Source organism: Macaca mulatta, chromosome 4, assembly GCF_049350105.2.
Source record: "Macaca mulatta isolate MMU2019108-1 chromosome 4, T2T-MMU8v2.0, whole genome shotgun sequence".
In the NCBI taxonomy this organism is placed as follows: domain Eukaryota; kingdom Metazoa; phylum Chordata; class Mammalia; order Primates; family Cercopithecidae; genus Macaca; species Macaca mulatta.
Genome location: NC_133409.1, coordinates 77279810 through 77298113, shown reverse-complemented (window position 1 = coordinate 77298113; position 18304 = coordinate 77279810). Strand labels below are relative to the sequence as shown.

Genomic DNA, 18304 nt, shown 5'->3' with positions numbered 1-18304 from the left:
TCATTCAGAAGTTACCACAAAATTCTTCCACATTCAAACTGGAGTCTCAAATTGAAGTTTGGGGCTCTTCTTTTGACCTATCCTCAGTGGCCTCAGTCACATCAGCTGATCACCGCCCTAGGAGGACCACACTCAGCCTGGAAATGCTGGGTGGCACATTGGCAAGTCTACCTTTTTCATGGAAACACAGCTCAGGTTCTCACCGCATTCTCTAGTTGAAAGGCTTTCCAAGTGAATTGGCAGTTAGCTAAGATCCAAAACATGCTGGAAGAATATTTCAAAATGTCAACGTCTCAAATAACTTTCACATATCAAGGGGCAAGGTATTCTCCTAAACCCAAGGAGAACACAGAGGCAATGAAACATTCTCTCTGGCACACTCTGCTGTGATGCTGGGTGTTTCCAGAACTGCAAAAGCTTCACTGCTGCAGCATTACTCTGGATCAACTTAGGACCCAGATATTTTTCCCAGTCATACTTACATTTATTTGACATTTTCTCTTTGTGTCATTCTGGTTTGCTCCCAAGCCCTATAAAACCCGTTCTATTTATAAATATATCCCAAGTTTCTAAAGCTGAGTTTATATCACTATTTCTTCTGTAACTTTTCTGTTCTCCAAAATATTTTCTATCAGTCTATTAGGAACTGAATTGCATGCTCCAAAACTCATATGCTGAATTTTGTTGAACAAATGTATTGAACCCCCAATGTGACTATTTTTGGAGATGGAGCCTGTAAAGAGGTAATTACAGTTAAATGGGGTAGTATGGGTGGGACCCTAATCCAATAGGACTGGTATCCTTACAGGAAGAGGAAGAGACACTGGAAACGTGGGTGCACAGAGAAAAGTCCATGTGAGAACACAATAAAAAGGCAGGTGTCTGTAAGCCAAGGAGACAGAACTCAGGAGAAATCAGACCTTCCAACACCTTGATCTTGGACTTCCAGCCTCCAGAACTGTGAGAAATACATTTCTGTTGTTGAAGCTGCCCAGTCTGTGATATTGTGTCATGGCAGCCCAAGCAAACTAATACAGAGTCCTTACCCACTAAATAGATTCCAAGTAGGATTACATTCCCTTCTTGCAATTTAATGGAAGACAAATTTTACCCTGAAGTAAAACACATCCTTTGAACAGACATTAACAACATACTGTGAAAAATAACTTCTTTTTGAGACAAAGTTTCCCTCTTGTTGCCCAGGCTGGAGTGCAGTGGCGCCATCTCGGCTCACTGCAATGCCTTCCAGGTTCAACTAATTCTCCGCCTCAGACTCCGGAGTAGTTGGGACTACAGGCGCGTGCCACCACGCCTGGCTAATTTTTTTGTATTTTTAGTTGTGACGGGGTTTCACCGTGTTAGCCAGGATGGTCTAGATCTCCTGACCTCATGATCCACACTCCTCGGCCTCCCAAAGTGTTGGGATTACAGGCGTGAGCCACTGTGCCTGGCAACTTTTGTTTTTACAAAGGTTCCATCAAACTCAGCAACCCTCAGACTGGGATGAGAGTTTTAGTGTGGTTCAGAGTAAAGAATATGTTACCTTTAAAGTATTCTTACCAAAATTGTTTACTCCTACTCTAATCTAGACTCAACTTCCAGTTTATAGGAAATTCAAGGGCTGGAAGGAAAATGATACTATGAGTAACCACAATCAGACAAATCTAGAGTGTGGGGACAGCCTATAAGGTAGCCACACTGACTTCATGAAAAAGTCAATTTAAAAAAAAGGAAACTGTTCTAGACTAAAAGACTGAAGAGACAGAACAACCAACTGCTGTACGTGAATTAAACTGCATCCTGGTTCCAAAAAACCAAAAAAGACTATGAAATACATTCCTGTAACAATTCAGGAAATACAAAGATAGCCTAGATACCAGATAATGTCATTGCTAATTTCTTAGGGGTGCCTGTGCAGGTGAAAGGCTTTATCTCAGGAAGCATATGTTGAAATATATAAGGCTGATGTGCCAGGATGTCTACAACTTACTTTCAAAAACAAGAACTACAAAAAAGTGGGGAGTGGTGAGGAAAAAGTGCAAATATGGTAATTTGTTTCAGGAAGGGTTATTTTCTCAACTTTTCTGTACATTTGAACACATTCATAACAGAAAGTTGGCAACACAGTGCACAATACAGGCCCACACCACCACGCCCAGCTAATTTTTGTATTTTTAGTAGAGACGGGGGTTTCACCATATTGGTCAGGCTGGTCTCGAACTCCTGACCTCAGGTGATCCACCCGCCTCGGCCTCCCAAAGTGCTGGAATTAGAGGAGTGAGCCACCGCGCCCAGCCATGTACTGCTTATATTTTTTAAAGTTGACAGGAAGTAGCCTAAAATTCCACTAGAATCCAAAATAGCTCAAGATGTGAGGAAGAGGTTTACTTCTGGAAGCTGTTTTAACTCACATTAAAGGCAGAAAGTTCTCGGGGAAGCAGGAAGAGACTCAGTTGGCTTCCTGCTGCTCTACCTTCATGTCCACTGTTCAGAGCCCCCTGAGCTGCAGAGGTGCTGCTTTCCACATCGAACTCCTGACATTACAGCCATTAGGCTGGCGCACAACCTGTCTTTGTACTATTTTTTCATTAATAAAATCAAACCGAGCAACAGATATGAATGAGTGGCAGAGACGGGAAGAGGAGTATTCCTGCTCTACGTCCCAATTCAAACAGGACTGACAGAGTGCCTGATACACATCTTCTCTGTGGTAAATTCTTCCCAGGGTCCTTATTGCTTCAATGACCTACAAACCCTTTTTTAATTATTATTATTATTTTTTTTTTTAAGAGATGGGGTCCCGCTATGTTGTCTAGGCTGGTCTCGAGAACTCCTGGGCTCAAGTGAGCCTCCCACCTCAGCCTCCTGACTAGCCGAGACAACAAGCACCCTGCTGCAACCCTTTTATTTAAAGGCAGTGGGGGCACTTTCCTAGAAGAAAATCCCACCTGTAAAAGCAGTCATCAGGACAGAGGCTGGGGCCAAGGGCCCAGCTGCTTGCCACATCAGCTCTTTCCTCACACCAAGGTCTACGCAGTCAAGGCCAGACACGTCAGCATGGTCTCCATGCTTCCCATGGCCACTGTCCTACCGACTCCTCCAGCCCCAGGAGTCCCCCTTCACATTCCAGAGCAGCAGGAAACCACTCCCTGTGGTACATGCACACCATGGTGTCAATATTCTGGAACTCTGCTCAGGCTGCCTGGAACAACGTACCCCAGATTCAACTTGGGAGTCATAGCCAGCCCTTCCTGGGAAGTCCTCCTCCACACGTTGCCAAGCCACGGCAGCAGTATTCTGTGTAAGGAGAGGTCTGTCTCCTCGACAGGTCCAATTGTACCTCAAAGGCAAGAGCTACGTCTCTCTCAATGCTGTATTCCCAGTGGACCCCCTGCCTGTCCTACATGTGCGCAGTCTGCTGGGGACACTGGCTGGCACAACTCATCAGAGGACCCTGAGATGAACCTCACAGATGGCTCATGGGTTCCACCACTCTAGGCGAGGAGAGAATGTGAAGCCAAGACTTCCACTCCTGGATTTTTAAGGGCTTTCACATCTGTTCCTTCATTTGATCATTACAAAAGCCCTGCGGATTAGGCAGGAAATAATACATAGTCCTTGTCACACAGGAGAAACCGACATGGGAGAGATCAGGTGCCTTAGGCAAGGTCACTTGGGCAAGGTCACTTAATGCAACACACTTCGGAGACTCTGGGGGTAGTAAAAAGCTATAAAAATGCAGCTTTGTAATAAATGAATCTAAGCATTTCATATAAATACACACAAATACTAGGGATAATTGGAAGTCTTTGGGGGAAAGCAAAGGAAGAAACATGGAGTTGAAAATACCTTTTCATAAATCTCATAATACCAATTTTGAGATGAGAAAAAATATTTGCCTTTTTACTTGAAAAATGGAAACATTAAATATATAGTGACTAGAGGAAAGCAATTCAGTTAAAAAAAGTGGCTCAAATATGAAAGTTATGGTTCCATATTACACTGCTTGGTTTCTTTTAACCAATAATAAACTTAAATCTCTGCTACAAAACATCCTGGCATTATATGTACTCTGCTGTACATGGAAAACACAAATTTTATATTTACAAAGGTTTTAACTAGTCAATCCTTATATTTTAAAAACGAATTTCATTTCATTTCATTACATTTCATTTCATTTATTTCATTTTTGAGATGGAGTCTAGTTCTGTTGTCCAGGCTGGAGTGCAGTGGCACAATCGCAGCTCACTTCAACCTCTACCTCCTGGTTCAAGCAATTCTCCTGTCTCAGCTTCTGAGTAGTTGGGACTACAGGTGCCCGCCACCATGCCTGGCTAATTTTTGTAATTTTTTTTAGTAGAGAAGGGATTCACCATATTGGTTAGCCTGGTCTCGAACTCCTGACCTTAGGTGATTAACTCGCCTTGGCCTCCCAAAGTGGTGGGATTACAGGCGTGAGCCAACATGCTCGGCCTCCAAAATGAATTATCAATATAGAATTGTATTGTTTTTACATGTTATTTTCTCATGAAAGTCAAACAGGCATATTAAATTTTGAAATTCGATTTTTAAAAAATGAACCAGAGGCTCATTAGCATAAAATAACTGCTTATAATCTTTTGATTCACTTCCCTCCAGCTCTTTTTAGCATGTGCATGGGCTTCTTTGTTGTCTTACGATGTAGGAATATACCACACATCCCATTTCCTATCCTGATTGTTTTAGCTTCGTATCAACTTAGTTGATATCTAATATCAACTGTATATTTATGCAGATTTTATTAATAAAAGTGTATGCACATTTTATATAATTAAAACGTTAAATTAATGTTACCATATTGGTGGGAAATGTTGTTTCTCCAATTTATGGTTCATTTAAAATTTTTCTTTTAATTTTTACTTGAATAGTTTTTTTTTTTTTTTTTTGAGACAGAGTCTCTCTCAGTCGCCCAGGCTGGAGTGCAGTGGCGCGATCTCGGCTCACTGCAACATCTGTCTCCCGGGTTCACGCCATTCTCCTGCCCCAGCCTCCCGAGTAGCTGGGACTACAGGCGCCCGCCACCATGCCCGGCTAATTTTTTTGTATTTTTAGTAGAGACAGGGTTTCACCGTATTAGCCAGGATGGTCTCAATCTCCTGACCTCGTGATCCGCCGGCCACGGCCTCCCAAAGTGCTGGGATTACAGGCGTGAGCCACTGCGCCCGGCCCTACTTGGACAGTTTTATTGTTCTTTTCCATTGTGATTCTTAAAGAGGCTTTTGCACCAGCTCCGCTTCTCCTGCCCCTTTCTTCCCTCCGAGTGCCCATGGTTTTAACATCACATACCCACATTTCAGAGGTGTTACCTGTTGATCATCAGGAGTCCATATGCCACACGTAATTTGACTTTCCAAGTTGATTTCGGATGACCAGTGTCTTTGTCCACTGACAGAACCAACCAGGACAAACCCATCTCGATAGGAAATAAGTGCTTGAGTTCCATCATGGCTCCACGTGAAATCACTCACCTTGGGGACACACACACAGAAAAGGGTCAATTTGTAATCTGAAAAGGAAAACGCTTTTATCAAAGTCTACACATAGTCATTAACTTAGCCTTTTGGCTAAGATGGAGATGGCCTTAAAACATAACATATGTTATTTGAAAGCTATAAAAAAAACTATTGAAGCCAGCCACAGTGCCTCATGCCTGTAAACCCAGAATGCTGGGAAGCCAAAGTGAGAGGATCATTTGAAGCCAGGAGTTCGAGCCCAGCCTAGACAACATAGCGAGATCCTACCTCTACAAAAAATTTTAAGAATTAGTCAGGGCCAGATGCGGTGTTCATGCCTGTAATCCCAGCACTTTGGGAAGCCGAGGCAGGCAGATCACTTGAGGTCAGGAGTTCGAGACCAGCCAGCCTGGCCAACATGGTAAAACCCCGTCTCTACTAAAAATACAAAAATGAGGCAAGCGTGATGGTGCGTGCCTGTAGGCCCAGCTACTCAGGAGGCAGAGGTGAGAGAATCACTTGAACCTGGGAGGCAGAGGCTGCAGTGAGCCAAGATCGCAACATTGCACTCCAGCCTGGTCAACAGAGCGAGACTCTGTCTCAAAATAATTAGTCGGCAGTGGTGGCACACACCTGTGGTCTTAGCTACTCAGGAGGCTGAGGTGGGAGGATTGCTTGAGCCTAGGAGGTTGAGGCCTTAGTGAGCTATCATTGTGCCTCCATACTCCAGCCTGGGTGACAGAGTAAGGTATTGTCTCTAAAGAAATATTTTTAAGAAAAATGAATGAAACTGACTTCAGGGCATACTGTGCATCAACAGTGTTCTATGTGTTTCATGTACATTAATTCATTAAGCCTTAAGTCAACAGCCTATGGAAGGTATTATTGTTCTCATCTATGGAGAACACTCAGTCAACAGAGGAGGCAAGAGACAGAAACAGGAAAAATCCCAGGAAAAGCTGGCTACAGGGTCCTTCCTTTCAACCACTGTTACACTGCCTCTCACTTATGGTTAGTAATAGATTCTCCATCAGTGTCTGTTGACCCCGTACCAAAATAGTAAAGCTCTAAGTTTCTGATTATATTCCCCCTTGGTCTTGCTAACAATACCCCCTCAATCAGAATGAAGAAAAAAAAAAAATCTAACTGAAAAACATTATTTATACTTGGGTGTTAAGTTTATCAAATGCATTTATTACATCTATTCAAATGACCACATTTTTCCCTCTATTAATCTACTGTGGTAATTTGTTTGTATGGATTTTTACACATCATCCTATGCTTGCATACCTACCAGAGTCCAATTTAGAGGTAAAGTATTGTCTTTTTATGCACAGCTGAAACTGATTTGCTAGTGTCTTTAGATTTTCTGCATCTGCATTCATTAGTAGACCTGTGATTTTGTTTTGGTAGTGCGTCTCTGGATGTAGCAGGGTTATGTTACCTCTCTCAGGATGAGCTGAAGTAGTCTCTCTTTTTCCAATGCCTGGAAGAATTTGTATAAACTGAGATGATTTGTTGCTTCAAAGTTTAGTAGACAAGCCTGCCAAATCATCTGGCTAGGTATTTTTGTAATGGGGAGATTATTAACCACTTCTTCAATTTAATAGTCCTAGTACTAAACTTTCACGTTTTCTTTTGAGACAGTGTTTTGTTCTGTTGCCAGTCTGAAATGCAGTGACACAATCTTGGCTCAGTGCAACCTCCACCTCCTGGGTCCAAGCGATTCTCTTGCCTCAGCCTTCTGAGTAGCTGGGATTACAGGCACACACCACCACACCCAGCTAATTTTTGTATTTTTAGTAGAGATGGGGTTTTGCCATGTTGGCCAGGCTGGTCTCCAACTCTTGATCTCAAGTGATCTGTCTGCCTCTGCCTCCCAAAGTGCTGGAATTACAGGCGTGAGGCACTGCGCCTAGTCTAAACTTTCAACCTTTTTACTTCTTGAGTCAGTTCTGATAATTTTAGGGCTGGGCGCGGTGGTTCATGCCTGTAATTCCAGCACTTTGACAGGTCGAGGCAGCTGGATCACGAGGTCAAGAGATCGAGACCATCTGGCCAACATGGTGAAACCCCGTCTCTACCAAAAATACAAAAATTAGCTGGGCATGGTGGTGCGCACCTGTAGTCCCAGCTACTTGGGAGGCTGAGGCAGGAGAATCGCTGGAACCCAGGAGGTGGAGGCTGCAGTGAGCCGAGATCATGCCACTGCACTCCAGCCTGGCAACAGAGAAAGACTCCATCTTAAAAAAAAAAAAAAAAAGTTCTGATAATTTTGAAAAGGAATTTGTCTATTTCACGTAAGTTTTCAAAACTGTTGGCAAGTAGTTGTTAATATTTTCCTTTTAAAAATAACTTTATTAAGGTATAATTTACATGCAGTAAAGTCCCCCCTCGCCCCAGGAGTCAATCCCCAACCCTAGTCCTAGGCAGTGATCTGATTTCTGTAACTGTTGTTCATTCTAGAATTTTACATGAATAGGACCTTCTGTGTCTAAATACTTTTACTCAGCATAAAGATGTTGAGAGTCATCTGAATTATGTGTGTCAGTAGTTCATTCCTTTTTATACATATTATTCCACTGTACGAATATACCACAATTTGTCTATCCAAATTGCTACTCAGCAAAGTCTCAGGATACAAAATCAACACACAAAAATCACTAGCATTCCTATACACCACCAACAGCCAAACCAGGAACAAACTCGTATTCGCAACTGCCACAAAAAGAATGAAACGCCTAGGAATACAGCTAACCAGCGAGGTGAAGAATCTCTACAAGGAGAACTACAAAACACTACTCAAAGAAATCAGAGATGACACAAACAAATGGAAACACACTCCATGCTCATGGATAGGAAGAATCAATATCACTAAAAGGGCCATACTACCCAAAACAGTTTATAGATTTAATGCTATTTCTATCAAACTACCAAAGACATTCCTCACAGAACATTTTAAAATTCATACGGAACCAAAAAAGAGCCCAAAGAGTCAAGGCAGTCCTAAGCAAAAAGAATAAAGCTGGAGGCATCATGCTACCTGACCTCAAACTATACTACAGGGCTACAGTAACCAAAACAGCATGGTACTGGTACAAAAACAGACACATAGACCAATGGAACAGAACAGAGAACCCAGAAATAAGGCTGTACATTTACAACCATCTGATCTTTGACAAAGGTGACAAAAACAAACAATGGGGAAAGGACTCCCTATTCAATAAATGGTGCTGGGATAACTGGGTAGCCATATGCAGAATATTGAAACTGGATCCCTTTCTTATACAATATATAAAAATCAACTCAAGATTAAAGACTTAACTATAAAAACCCTGGAAGACAATCTAGGCAATATCATTCTGGACATAGGAACGGGCAAAGACTTCGTGATGAAGATACCAAAAGCAATCGCAACAAAAGCAAAAATTGACAAGTAAGATCTAGTTGAACTAAAGAGCTTCAGAACAGCAAAAGAAACTATCAATAAAGTAAAAAGATAACCTACAGAATAGGAGAAAAATTTCACAAAGTATGCATCTGACAAAGGTCTAATATAAAGCATCTATAAGGATAAACAAATTTATAAGAAAACAACTCCTAAAAAGTGGGCAAAAAATATGAACTGACAGTTTTCAAAAGAAGACATACATGCAGCCAACAAGCATATTTATTTAAGGCTCAACATCACTGATTAAAGAAATGCAATCAAAACCACAATGAGATATCATCTCACATCAGTTGGAATGGCTATGATTAAAAAGTCAAAAAATAGGGCTGGGCAAGGTGGTTCACACCTGTAAATCCTAGCATTTTGGGAGGCCAAGGCAAGCAGATCATAAGGTTAAGGGATGAGACCATCCTGGCTAACATGGTGAAGCCCCGTCTCTACTAAAAATACAAAAATTAACTGGATGTGGTGGCACGTGCCTGTAGTCCCAGCTACTTGGGAGGCTGAGGCAGGAGAGCCGCTTGAACCTGGAAGGTGGAGGTTGTAGTGAGCTGAGACTGTGCCACTGCACTCTAGCCTGGTGACAGAGCAAGGCTCCATCTCAAAAAAGAAAAAAAAAGTAATAATAAAATAAAATAAAAAGTCAAAAAATAACAGATGCTGGAGAGGATGCAGAGAAAAAGGAACACTTACACACTATTGGTTAGGTTGTAAATTAGTTCACCCATTGTGGAAAACAGTGTAGTGATTCCTCAAAGACCTAAAAACAGAACTACTATTCAATCCAGCAATCCCATTACGGGGTATATACCCAAAGGACTATAAATCGTTCTGTCATAAAGACACATGCACATGTATGTTCACTGCAGCACTATTTATGACAGAAAGACATTGAATCAACCTAAATGCCCATCAATAGTAGACTGGATAAAGAAAATGTGGTACATATACACCATGGAATACTATGCAGCCATAAAAAAGAATGAAATTAGGCTAGGCGTGGTGGCTCATGCCTGTAATCCCAGCACTTTGGGAGGCCAAGGTAGGCAGATCACGAGGTCAGGAGATCAAGAGCATCCTGGCCAACATGGTGAAACCCTGTCTGTACTAAAAATACAAAGATTAGCTGGGCATGGTGGCACATGCCTGTAATTCCAGCTACTCGGGAGGCTGAGGCAAGAGAATCACTTGACTCCGGGACGGAGATGGAGGTTATAGCGAGCCAAGATCGTGCCACTGTGCTCTAGCCTGGTGACAGAGCAAGACTCTGCCTCAAAAAAAAAAAAAAAAAAAGAACGAGATCATGTGCTTTGCAGGAACACGGATGGAGCTGGAGGCCATTATGTTTAGCAAACTAACACAGGAACAGAAAATCAAATACAGCATGTTCTCACTTAACAATGACAAAAACACACGGACACATTGAGGGGAACAACATATACTGGGGCCTATCAGAGGGTGGAAGATGAAGGGTAGAAAAGAGGGAGGGGATCAGGAAAAATAACTAAAGGCTTAACACCTGGGTGACAAAATACCTGTACAACAAACCCCCATGACACAAGTGTACCTATATAACAAATCTGCACATGTACCCCTGAACTACAAAGTTAAAACAAATTGCTAGACAGCTGGGTTGTTTCCAGCATTTAGTTATTATAAAATTACTATGAACATTCATGTGCAAGACTTTTTGTGACACATGATTTCATTTCATTGAGTAAATACCTAGGAGTGGAACTGTTGGGCCATATGGTAAATGTATGTTTAACTGTATAAGAAATTACAAAACCGTTTTCCAAAGTGGTTATGTCAGTGCCTGTAATCCTAGCTACTCAGAAGGCTAAGATAGGAGAATCGCTTGAACCTGGGAGGTGGAGGTTGCAGAGAGCCAAGATCGCACCACTGCACTTCAGCCTGGGCGACAAAGTGAGACACTGTCTCAAAAAACCAAAGTGGTTATGTCATTTTACACTTGCATCTGCTTTTTTTTTTTTTTTTTGAGACAGTTTTTTGCTCTTCTTGTCCAGGCTAGAGTGCAATGGCACAATCTTGGCTCACCGCAACCTCCTCTTCCCCGGTTCAAGCAATTCTCCTGCCTCAGTCTCCCAAGTAGCTGGGATTACAGGCGCCTGCTACCAAACCTGGCTAATTTTGTATTTTTAGTAGAGATGAGGTTTCTCCATGTTGGTCAGGCTGATCTTGAACTCCCGACCTCAGGTGATGCGCCCGCCTCAGCTTCCCAAAGTGCTCAGATTACAGGCGTCAGCCACCAGGGCAGGCCTGTTGTCAGTCATTTTAATTTTAACTACTCTAGTAGGTGTATGACATTGTCTTTCTAACTTGCATTTCCATAATGACTAATATGTTGGGCATCATTTCATGTGTTGATTGATCATCTACACATCTTTTGGGGTATATCTGTTCAAATCCCTTTCCATATACAGTTTGCCATCTGTATCCATGGATTCTGTATCCATGAATTCAACCAACTTTGAATAAAAAATAATTGGAAAATATTACATTTGTATCGAACATGTACGCTTTTTCCCCCTTGTCATTATCCCTAAATAATATAACAACTATTTATTTAGCATTTACATTGTATTAGGTATTACAAGTAACCTAGAGATGATTTAAAGTATACAAGATGGGCTGGGCGCAGTGGCTCACACCTGTAATCCCAGCACTTTGGGAGACCAAGGCAGGAGGATCACTTGAGGTCAGGAGTTCGAGACCAGCCTGACCAACGTGATGAAAGCCCATCACTACTCAAAATGCAAAAACTAGCCGGGCATAGTAATGTGCATCTGTAGTCCCAGCTACTCAGGAGGCTGAGTCGGGAGAATTGCTTGAATCTGGGAGGCAGAGCCAGTATCAAGCCATTGTTCTCCAATACAGAGTGAGATGCCATCTCAAAACAAATAAATAAATAAATAAAGTATACAAGATGATGTACAAGGATTACATACAAATATTATACCATATACATGAGCATCCGTGAATTTTGGTATCTGTGGGAAGTCCTGGAACCAATCCCCTATGGATATCAAGGGATGACTACACGAATGCAGGCAAATATATTTAAAATATATATAGTAAATACCAGTTTTCACCTTCCTCCATAAAATTTCTCTATAAATTCTAGATATAATCCTTTATCAGATATGTGTATTTCAAATATTTTCTCCCGGTCTTTGGTTTGCCTTTTCATTTTCTTTTTTTTTTTTGAGACGGAGTCTTTCTCTGTCCCCCAAGCTGGAGCGCAGTGGCACAATCTCGGCTCACTGCAAGCTCTGCCTCCCGGGTTTACGCCATTCTCCTGCCTCAGCCTCCCGAGTAGCGGGGACTACAGGCACCCGCCACTTCGCGCCGCTATTTTTTTGTATTTTTTAGTAGAGACAGGGTTTCACCATGTTAGCCAGGATAGTCTCGATCTCCTGACCTCGTGATCCACCCGTCTCAGCCTCCCAAAGTGCTGGGATTACAGGCTTGAGCCACCGCGCCCGGCCCGCCTTTTCTTTTTTTTTTTTTTTTTGAGACGGAGTCTCGCTCTGTCGCCCAGGCTGGAGTGCAGTGGCGCGATCTCGGCTCACTGCAAGCTCCGCCTCCCGGGTTCACGCCATTCTCCTGCCTCAGCCTCCCGAGTAGCTGGGACTACAGGCGCCCACAACCGCGCCCGGCTAATTTTTTTTTTGTATTTTTAGTAGAGACGGGGTTTCACCGTGGTCTCGATCTCCTGACCTTGTGATCCGCCCGTCTCGGCCTCCCAAAGTGCTGGGATTACAGGCGTGAGCCACCGCACCCGGCCTCGCCTTTTCATTTTTTAAATGGTATCTTCCAAAGAGAAGTTGTTTAAATTCAAAAGAATTAATTTATAACTGGCCCATAATAAATGTATATATGTATGACAAGTGTATATATGTATACATAGTATAATGCATGAACACACAGTATAATGATCAAATCAGAGTTAATACCATATCCCATTAAACATTTATCATTTCGGCCGGGCCCAGTGGCTCACGCCTGCAATCCCAGCACTTTGGGAGGCTGAGGCAGGCGGATCACGAGGTCAAGAGATGGAGACCATCCTGGCTAACACAGTGAAACCCCGTCTCTACTAAAAATACAAAAAAAAAAAAAAAAAAAAAATTAGCTGGGCATGGTGGCAGGCGCCTGTAGTCCCAGATACTCGGGAGGCTGAGGCAGGAGAATGGCGTGAACCCGGGAGGCAGAGCTTGCAGTGAGCCCGAGATCAAGTCACTGCACTCCAGCCTGGGTGACAGAGCGAGACTCTGCCTAAAAAAAAAAAACCAAAAACAAAAAACATTTATCATTTCTTTGTGGTAACAATACTCAAAATTTTCTCTTCTAGCAATCTTGAAATATGCTCTGTTATTTGCTATACTTGCTCTACTGTGTAATAGAACACCAAATCTTATTTTTCCTAATTGTGACTTCGTATCATTACATTTCAATTAAGTCCAATATCAAGTTTTTTCTTTTATGGATCATGCTTTCTGTATCCAATTCAAGAAATCTTAGTTTAGCCCCAGGCTGCAAAGACTTCTAGAAGTTTAGCTTTTACACTTATGTTGTAGGAATTATTGAAAAATTATTTTAGGCAGAGAGGAAAAGGGGTCCTGGGAAGTTGTTCTTTTTTTCTAAACATTTTTGTGGAGAATGGGGTCTTGCTATGTCGCCCAGGCAGGTCTCGAACTCCTAGGCTCAAGCTATCCTCCCGCCTCTGCCTCCCTGAGAGCTGGGATTACAGGCCTGAGCCTGTAAATTTCTTAAAGCCAGGCTGGCAATCTTCGATATGCAAATGAAGGCCATTAGAAACTGGGTCCACCCAACATGGCAATTCCTGCGGCCTTCTTGCCCTTGTCCCAGGTGTTCCTGGCAACATGGCTGTCCTCACGTATCCCCAGTAGAACATTCTTGGCGCCCTGCATTTGCATATTAAAAGGCTAGGGTGGGAGGGTCAGCGTTTTCCCTGGGCTACTTGAATGACATGCCTGGTCAAATCAATCCCCTGAGCCCTATACAAATCAGACACCTCCTCCAGCCTCTGCATATAGACCTGGCTGGTATCCAGTGCACTTGGGGACCTCCTCTTTCAGCTTTGGAGCCTCCTCTCCCTCTATCTCTGTATGGGGGAGTCTCTTCCTTCTTGTCTATTAAACTCTCCACTCCTTAAAACCACTCCACATGTGTCCGGGTCGTTTTATCTAAACTGGCTTGAGGACTAAGAACCCTGGTGTTCCTCCACTCACTGGAGCCGTATCACTTCTGTCTATGATTCATCTGGAGTTAATTTTTACGCAGGGTGTGAGGTGAGAATCAAGGTTTTCTTTTTAAAAAACACAGATAATTCAGTTGTTTAAGCACCATTTGTTGAACAGATTATCTTTCCCCCATTGAACTACCTATGCATCTTATAATTACGTTTGGTTACCTTGTAATCTCTATTTATAGCTATGCCCAACTTTTCATTCATGAAATTATTTCTGTGTTCTCTTTTCTTCTCTTGATCAGTTTTGCAAGCAATTTGTCTATTTTGTTGATTTGTTTCCAAAGAACAAATTTTTGGATTTGTTGATCTCTACCTTATCATTTTTTCTCTATAGTACTAATTTTCACTTTCATTTTTATTACTTCTTACTTTTTCTTTCATTGGATTTACTCTCCTGTTCAATTAATAATGTTTTAAGATAAATACCTATCTGACCAATGATCACAGTTTTATTGCTAATATAAGTAATTAAGGATACACATTTATCTCACAGCACCACTTTAAGCATATCTCACAAATTCTGGTATATAATTAAGGAAAAAACTCTTGATTTTTTTTTTTTTTTTTTTTACCTTGTCCAAATTCCTATCTCAGGGGTCTTGGGAGGCATGCCCTACAAATCATAAATTGTCATCAGACAGGCTGGGTTTTATTTAACCCTATATATCACGATTTACTTTCCAGCCTGACTCTGGCATAACATTACAAGACAAAGAAGAAAATCAAAATATTTTACCCCAAAACAGGCTTCTTTGCCATATTTTGAAATGGCCCTGCAAAGCTGTTTCTTGTGGGGAAAAGTTTGCATCGGTAAAGAATCTCTACTAATGTCGCTAGATCTTTTTCTTCCAGACCCCTCCCAATTCTAAAGAGACTACCTAAAATCTGAATAGGAAACATTTGTCATCCTACTGTCTCTAACGACATCCACAAAAAGACTTGAAAATAACTTTGGGCTGCACAATCTTTATTTTAACCTGAGTATTACCTTCCTATCAATCCCGGGTCTTCAGACAAACTCAACCAATTGTCAACCAGAAAATACTTAAATTCACCATAGCCTGGAACCTCCCGGACCCCCTTTGAGTTATTCTGCCTTTCTGGACCAAAGTAATGTATTTCTTAAATGTATTTGATTGATGTCTCAAGCCTCTCCAAAGTGTATGAAACCAAACTGTGGCCCGACCACCTTGGGCACATGTTCTCAGGACTTCCTGAGGACTGTGTCACGGGCCATGGTCACTCATAAATGGCTCAAAATAAATCTCTTCAAATATTTTACAGAGTTTGACTCTTTTTGTCAGCATAATGTTTTCATTATAATTTATATCTAGGATTTTATAAACGTCTATTAAATATATTCTTTAAATCATGAGCTATTTAACAACATATTTAAAAATGTCTAAACAGGCCGGGCGCGGTGGCTCACGCCTGTAGTCCCAGCACTTTGGGAGGCTGTGGCAGGTGGATCACCTGAGGTCAGGAGTTCGAGGCTGGCCCAGCCAACATGGTGAAACCCTGTCTCTACTAAAAATACCAAAAATTAGCCAGGTGTAGTGGCGGTCTCCTGTAATCCCAGCTACTCATGAGACTGGGACAGGAGAATCGCTTGAACCCGGTAGGCAGAGGTTGCAGTGAGCGCCACTGCACTCCAGCCTGGGCAACGAGAGTGAAACTCGGTCACAAGACAAAAAACAAAAACAGACAGGGATCTGTTATCTTTTCATTATTAACTTCTAACCCAGTTGCACCGTGTTCAGAGATCATGGTCTATAATCATAAAACATGACACTGGAAATCTGTTTTTTATTTATGTCCTAGAACAGGATCGGCAAGCTATGGCCTGTGAGCCAAATCTGACCTGTCACCTACTTTTGTATGGCCCACAAACTGAGAATGGTTTTAAGTGGTTCAGAAGAAAAAATCAAAAGAATGAGATTTTGTTATTTGAAATTACATAAAATTCCAATTTCAGTGTTCATAAATCAAATTTTAAATTTTGTCAATAAAAATATTTTGGAAATCTGATTTTCCTCTTGTTATATGATACCTATATAATATCCTCAATTTTGGCTCCTGGTCCACAAAACCTAAAATATTTACTATCTGACCCGTCACAGAAAAGGTTTGCAGAATCCTGTCCTAGAACATCAATTTTTTAACCCTTCCGTGTTTGAGAAAAATGTATGTTCTCCAATTGGTGAATTAAGAACCTATAAATGTCCTTTAGGTCAAGCTTGTTAATTGTGTTGCTCAGATCGTCTGCATCTTTGCTGACTGTCATTAAAATGTGAGTATGTCAATGGATTTATTTTCCTTTCAGTTCTATTAGTTTCCTTCATTTATTGTGATGCTATTAATAAGTGTATACATATTAAAAATATATGCTTGGTAAACTACAGCTTACCAAATAATGCTTTCTGTCTTCAAATCTACTTTATCTGATACTAATATACAGTTACATCAGCTTTATTTTTTTCTTGGTATTTGCAAGATATATCTTTCTCATCCTTTAAATTTGTTTATGTCCTTAAGTCTGAGGTGTGGCTCTAAACAGTATATACTGTTATCTAGATTTTTACAAATATAATCTGCTAAGCTTTATCTTTTAATTGGTAAATTTAATCTATTTACATTTATTCTAATTAGTGTTATGTTGTTCCTATTTTCTACCACCTTGGTTTTTCAGTTTGTCCTACATGGTGTTTCTTTTTAATATTTTCTAACAAAACAAATGCTATCAATAATCTTCACTGTTGCTTATAGTTACAAACATTTAGCTTTTTAAAAAATCTATGGTATTAATGGATATATGACATTTCAGGTAATGAGAAAATAAGTGAACAAACACCAAAAAAACATGAACTTCTGGCTGTTTTTTAAGCAGGGTTTATGGGTTTATGTTGTGTGTGTCAGGCCTCTGAGCCCAAGCCAAGCCATCGCATCCCCTGTGACTTGCACGTATACACCCAGATGGCCTGAAGTAACTGAATAATCACAAAATAAGTGAAAATGTCCTACACCTGCCTTAACTGATGACATTCCACCACAAAAGAAGTGAAAATGACCGGTCCTTGCCTTAAGTGATGACATTACCTTGTGAAAGTCCTTTTCCTGGCTCATCCTGGCTCAAAAAGCTCCCCCACTGAGCACCTTGTGACCCCGACTCCTGCCCACCAGAGAAAACATCCCTTTGGCTGTAATTTTCCTTTACCTACCCAAATCCTATAAAACGGCGCTACCCTTATCTCCCTTTGCTGACTCTCTCTTCCGACTCAGCCCGCCTGCACCCAGGTGATTAAAAAGCTTTATTGCTCACACAAAGCCTGTTTGGTGGTCTCTTCACACGGACGTGCATGACAGTGTGATCAGCAATGTCTGTATCATGACAATGGCATGATTTGTGAGATAGCTCTTGAATAGCTGGTCTCAGATTACTGAAAAAAGTTGTTTCCTCAGATAAACTCAGAACCTTGGCTTCACTGACTTTATGTTCCAACCAATTATACTGTCTGGTTTTTCTCATTAACATAAAACGATGTTTTTCAGAAACAATGCATTGCATTCCGGAATAAAATTTAAAAGTTCTTTCATTTTGCAAAGATAATGCTATTTACTTATATGCATTTTAACTATGTATCTTAAAAAAGATTTGTACTAAAAGAAAAAACTATTTTGGGAAATCTCCTTAATCAATGGCCAAAACGCATAGCCAGTAAAAAGAAGCTTCTTAGACATACCAGCAATTTGACATCACACAAAAAAACTGGTAATAGAGGACGTTCACATGGACTAACTGGGTTTCTATTTATTTGTCTAGAGACTTGGTCTTGCTTTGTTGCCAGGCTGGAGCGCAGTCGCACAATCAGAGTTCGCTGCAGCCTTAAATGGCTGGGCTCAAGCCATCCTCCTGCTGCTGCCTTCTGAGTACCTGGGACTACAGGGTGGTGCTACCATACCAAGCTAATTTTAAAATTATTTTTGTCGAGATGAGGTCTTGCTATATTGTCCAGGCTGATCTTGAACTCTGGTCACAAGAGATCCTCCTGACTCAGTCTCCCAACT

The 18304-nt window shown here is 41.4% G+C and overlaps 1 protein-coding gene across 1 annotated transcript in view; it reads right to left on the bottom strand.

The window, feature by feature from the left end:
* The window catches only part of TULP4 (TUB like protein 4), a 289361-nt gene that overhangs the window by 80511 nt on the left and 190546 nt on the right, over nucleotides 1-18304 (bottom strand). The window contains exon 4 of the mRNA XM_015137047.3: nucleotides 5346-5507. Coding sequence (XP_014992533.2) covers nucleotides 5346-5507 — 162 coding nt within the window. The remainder of the gene's footprint in view (nucleotides 1-5345; nucleotides 5508-18304) is intronic.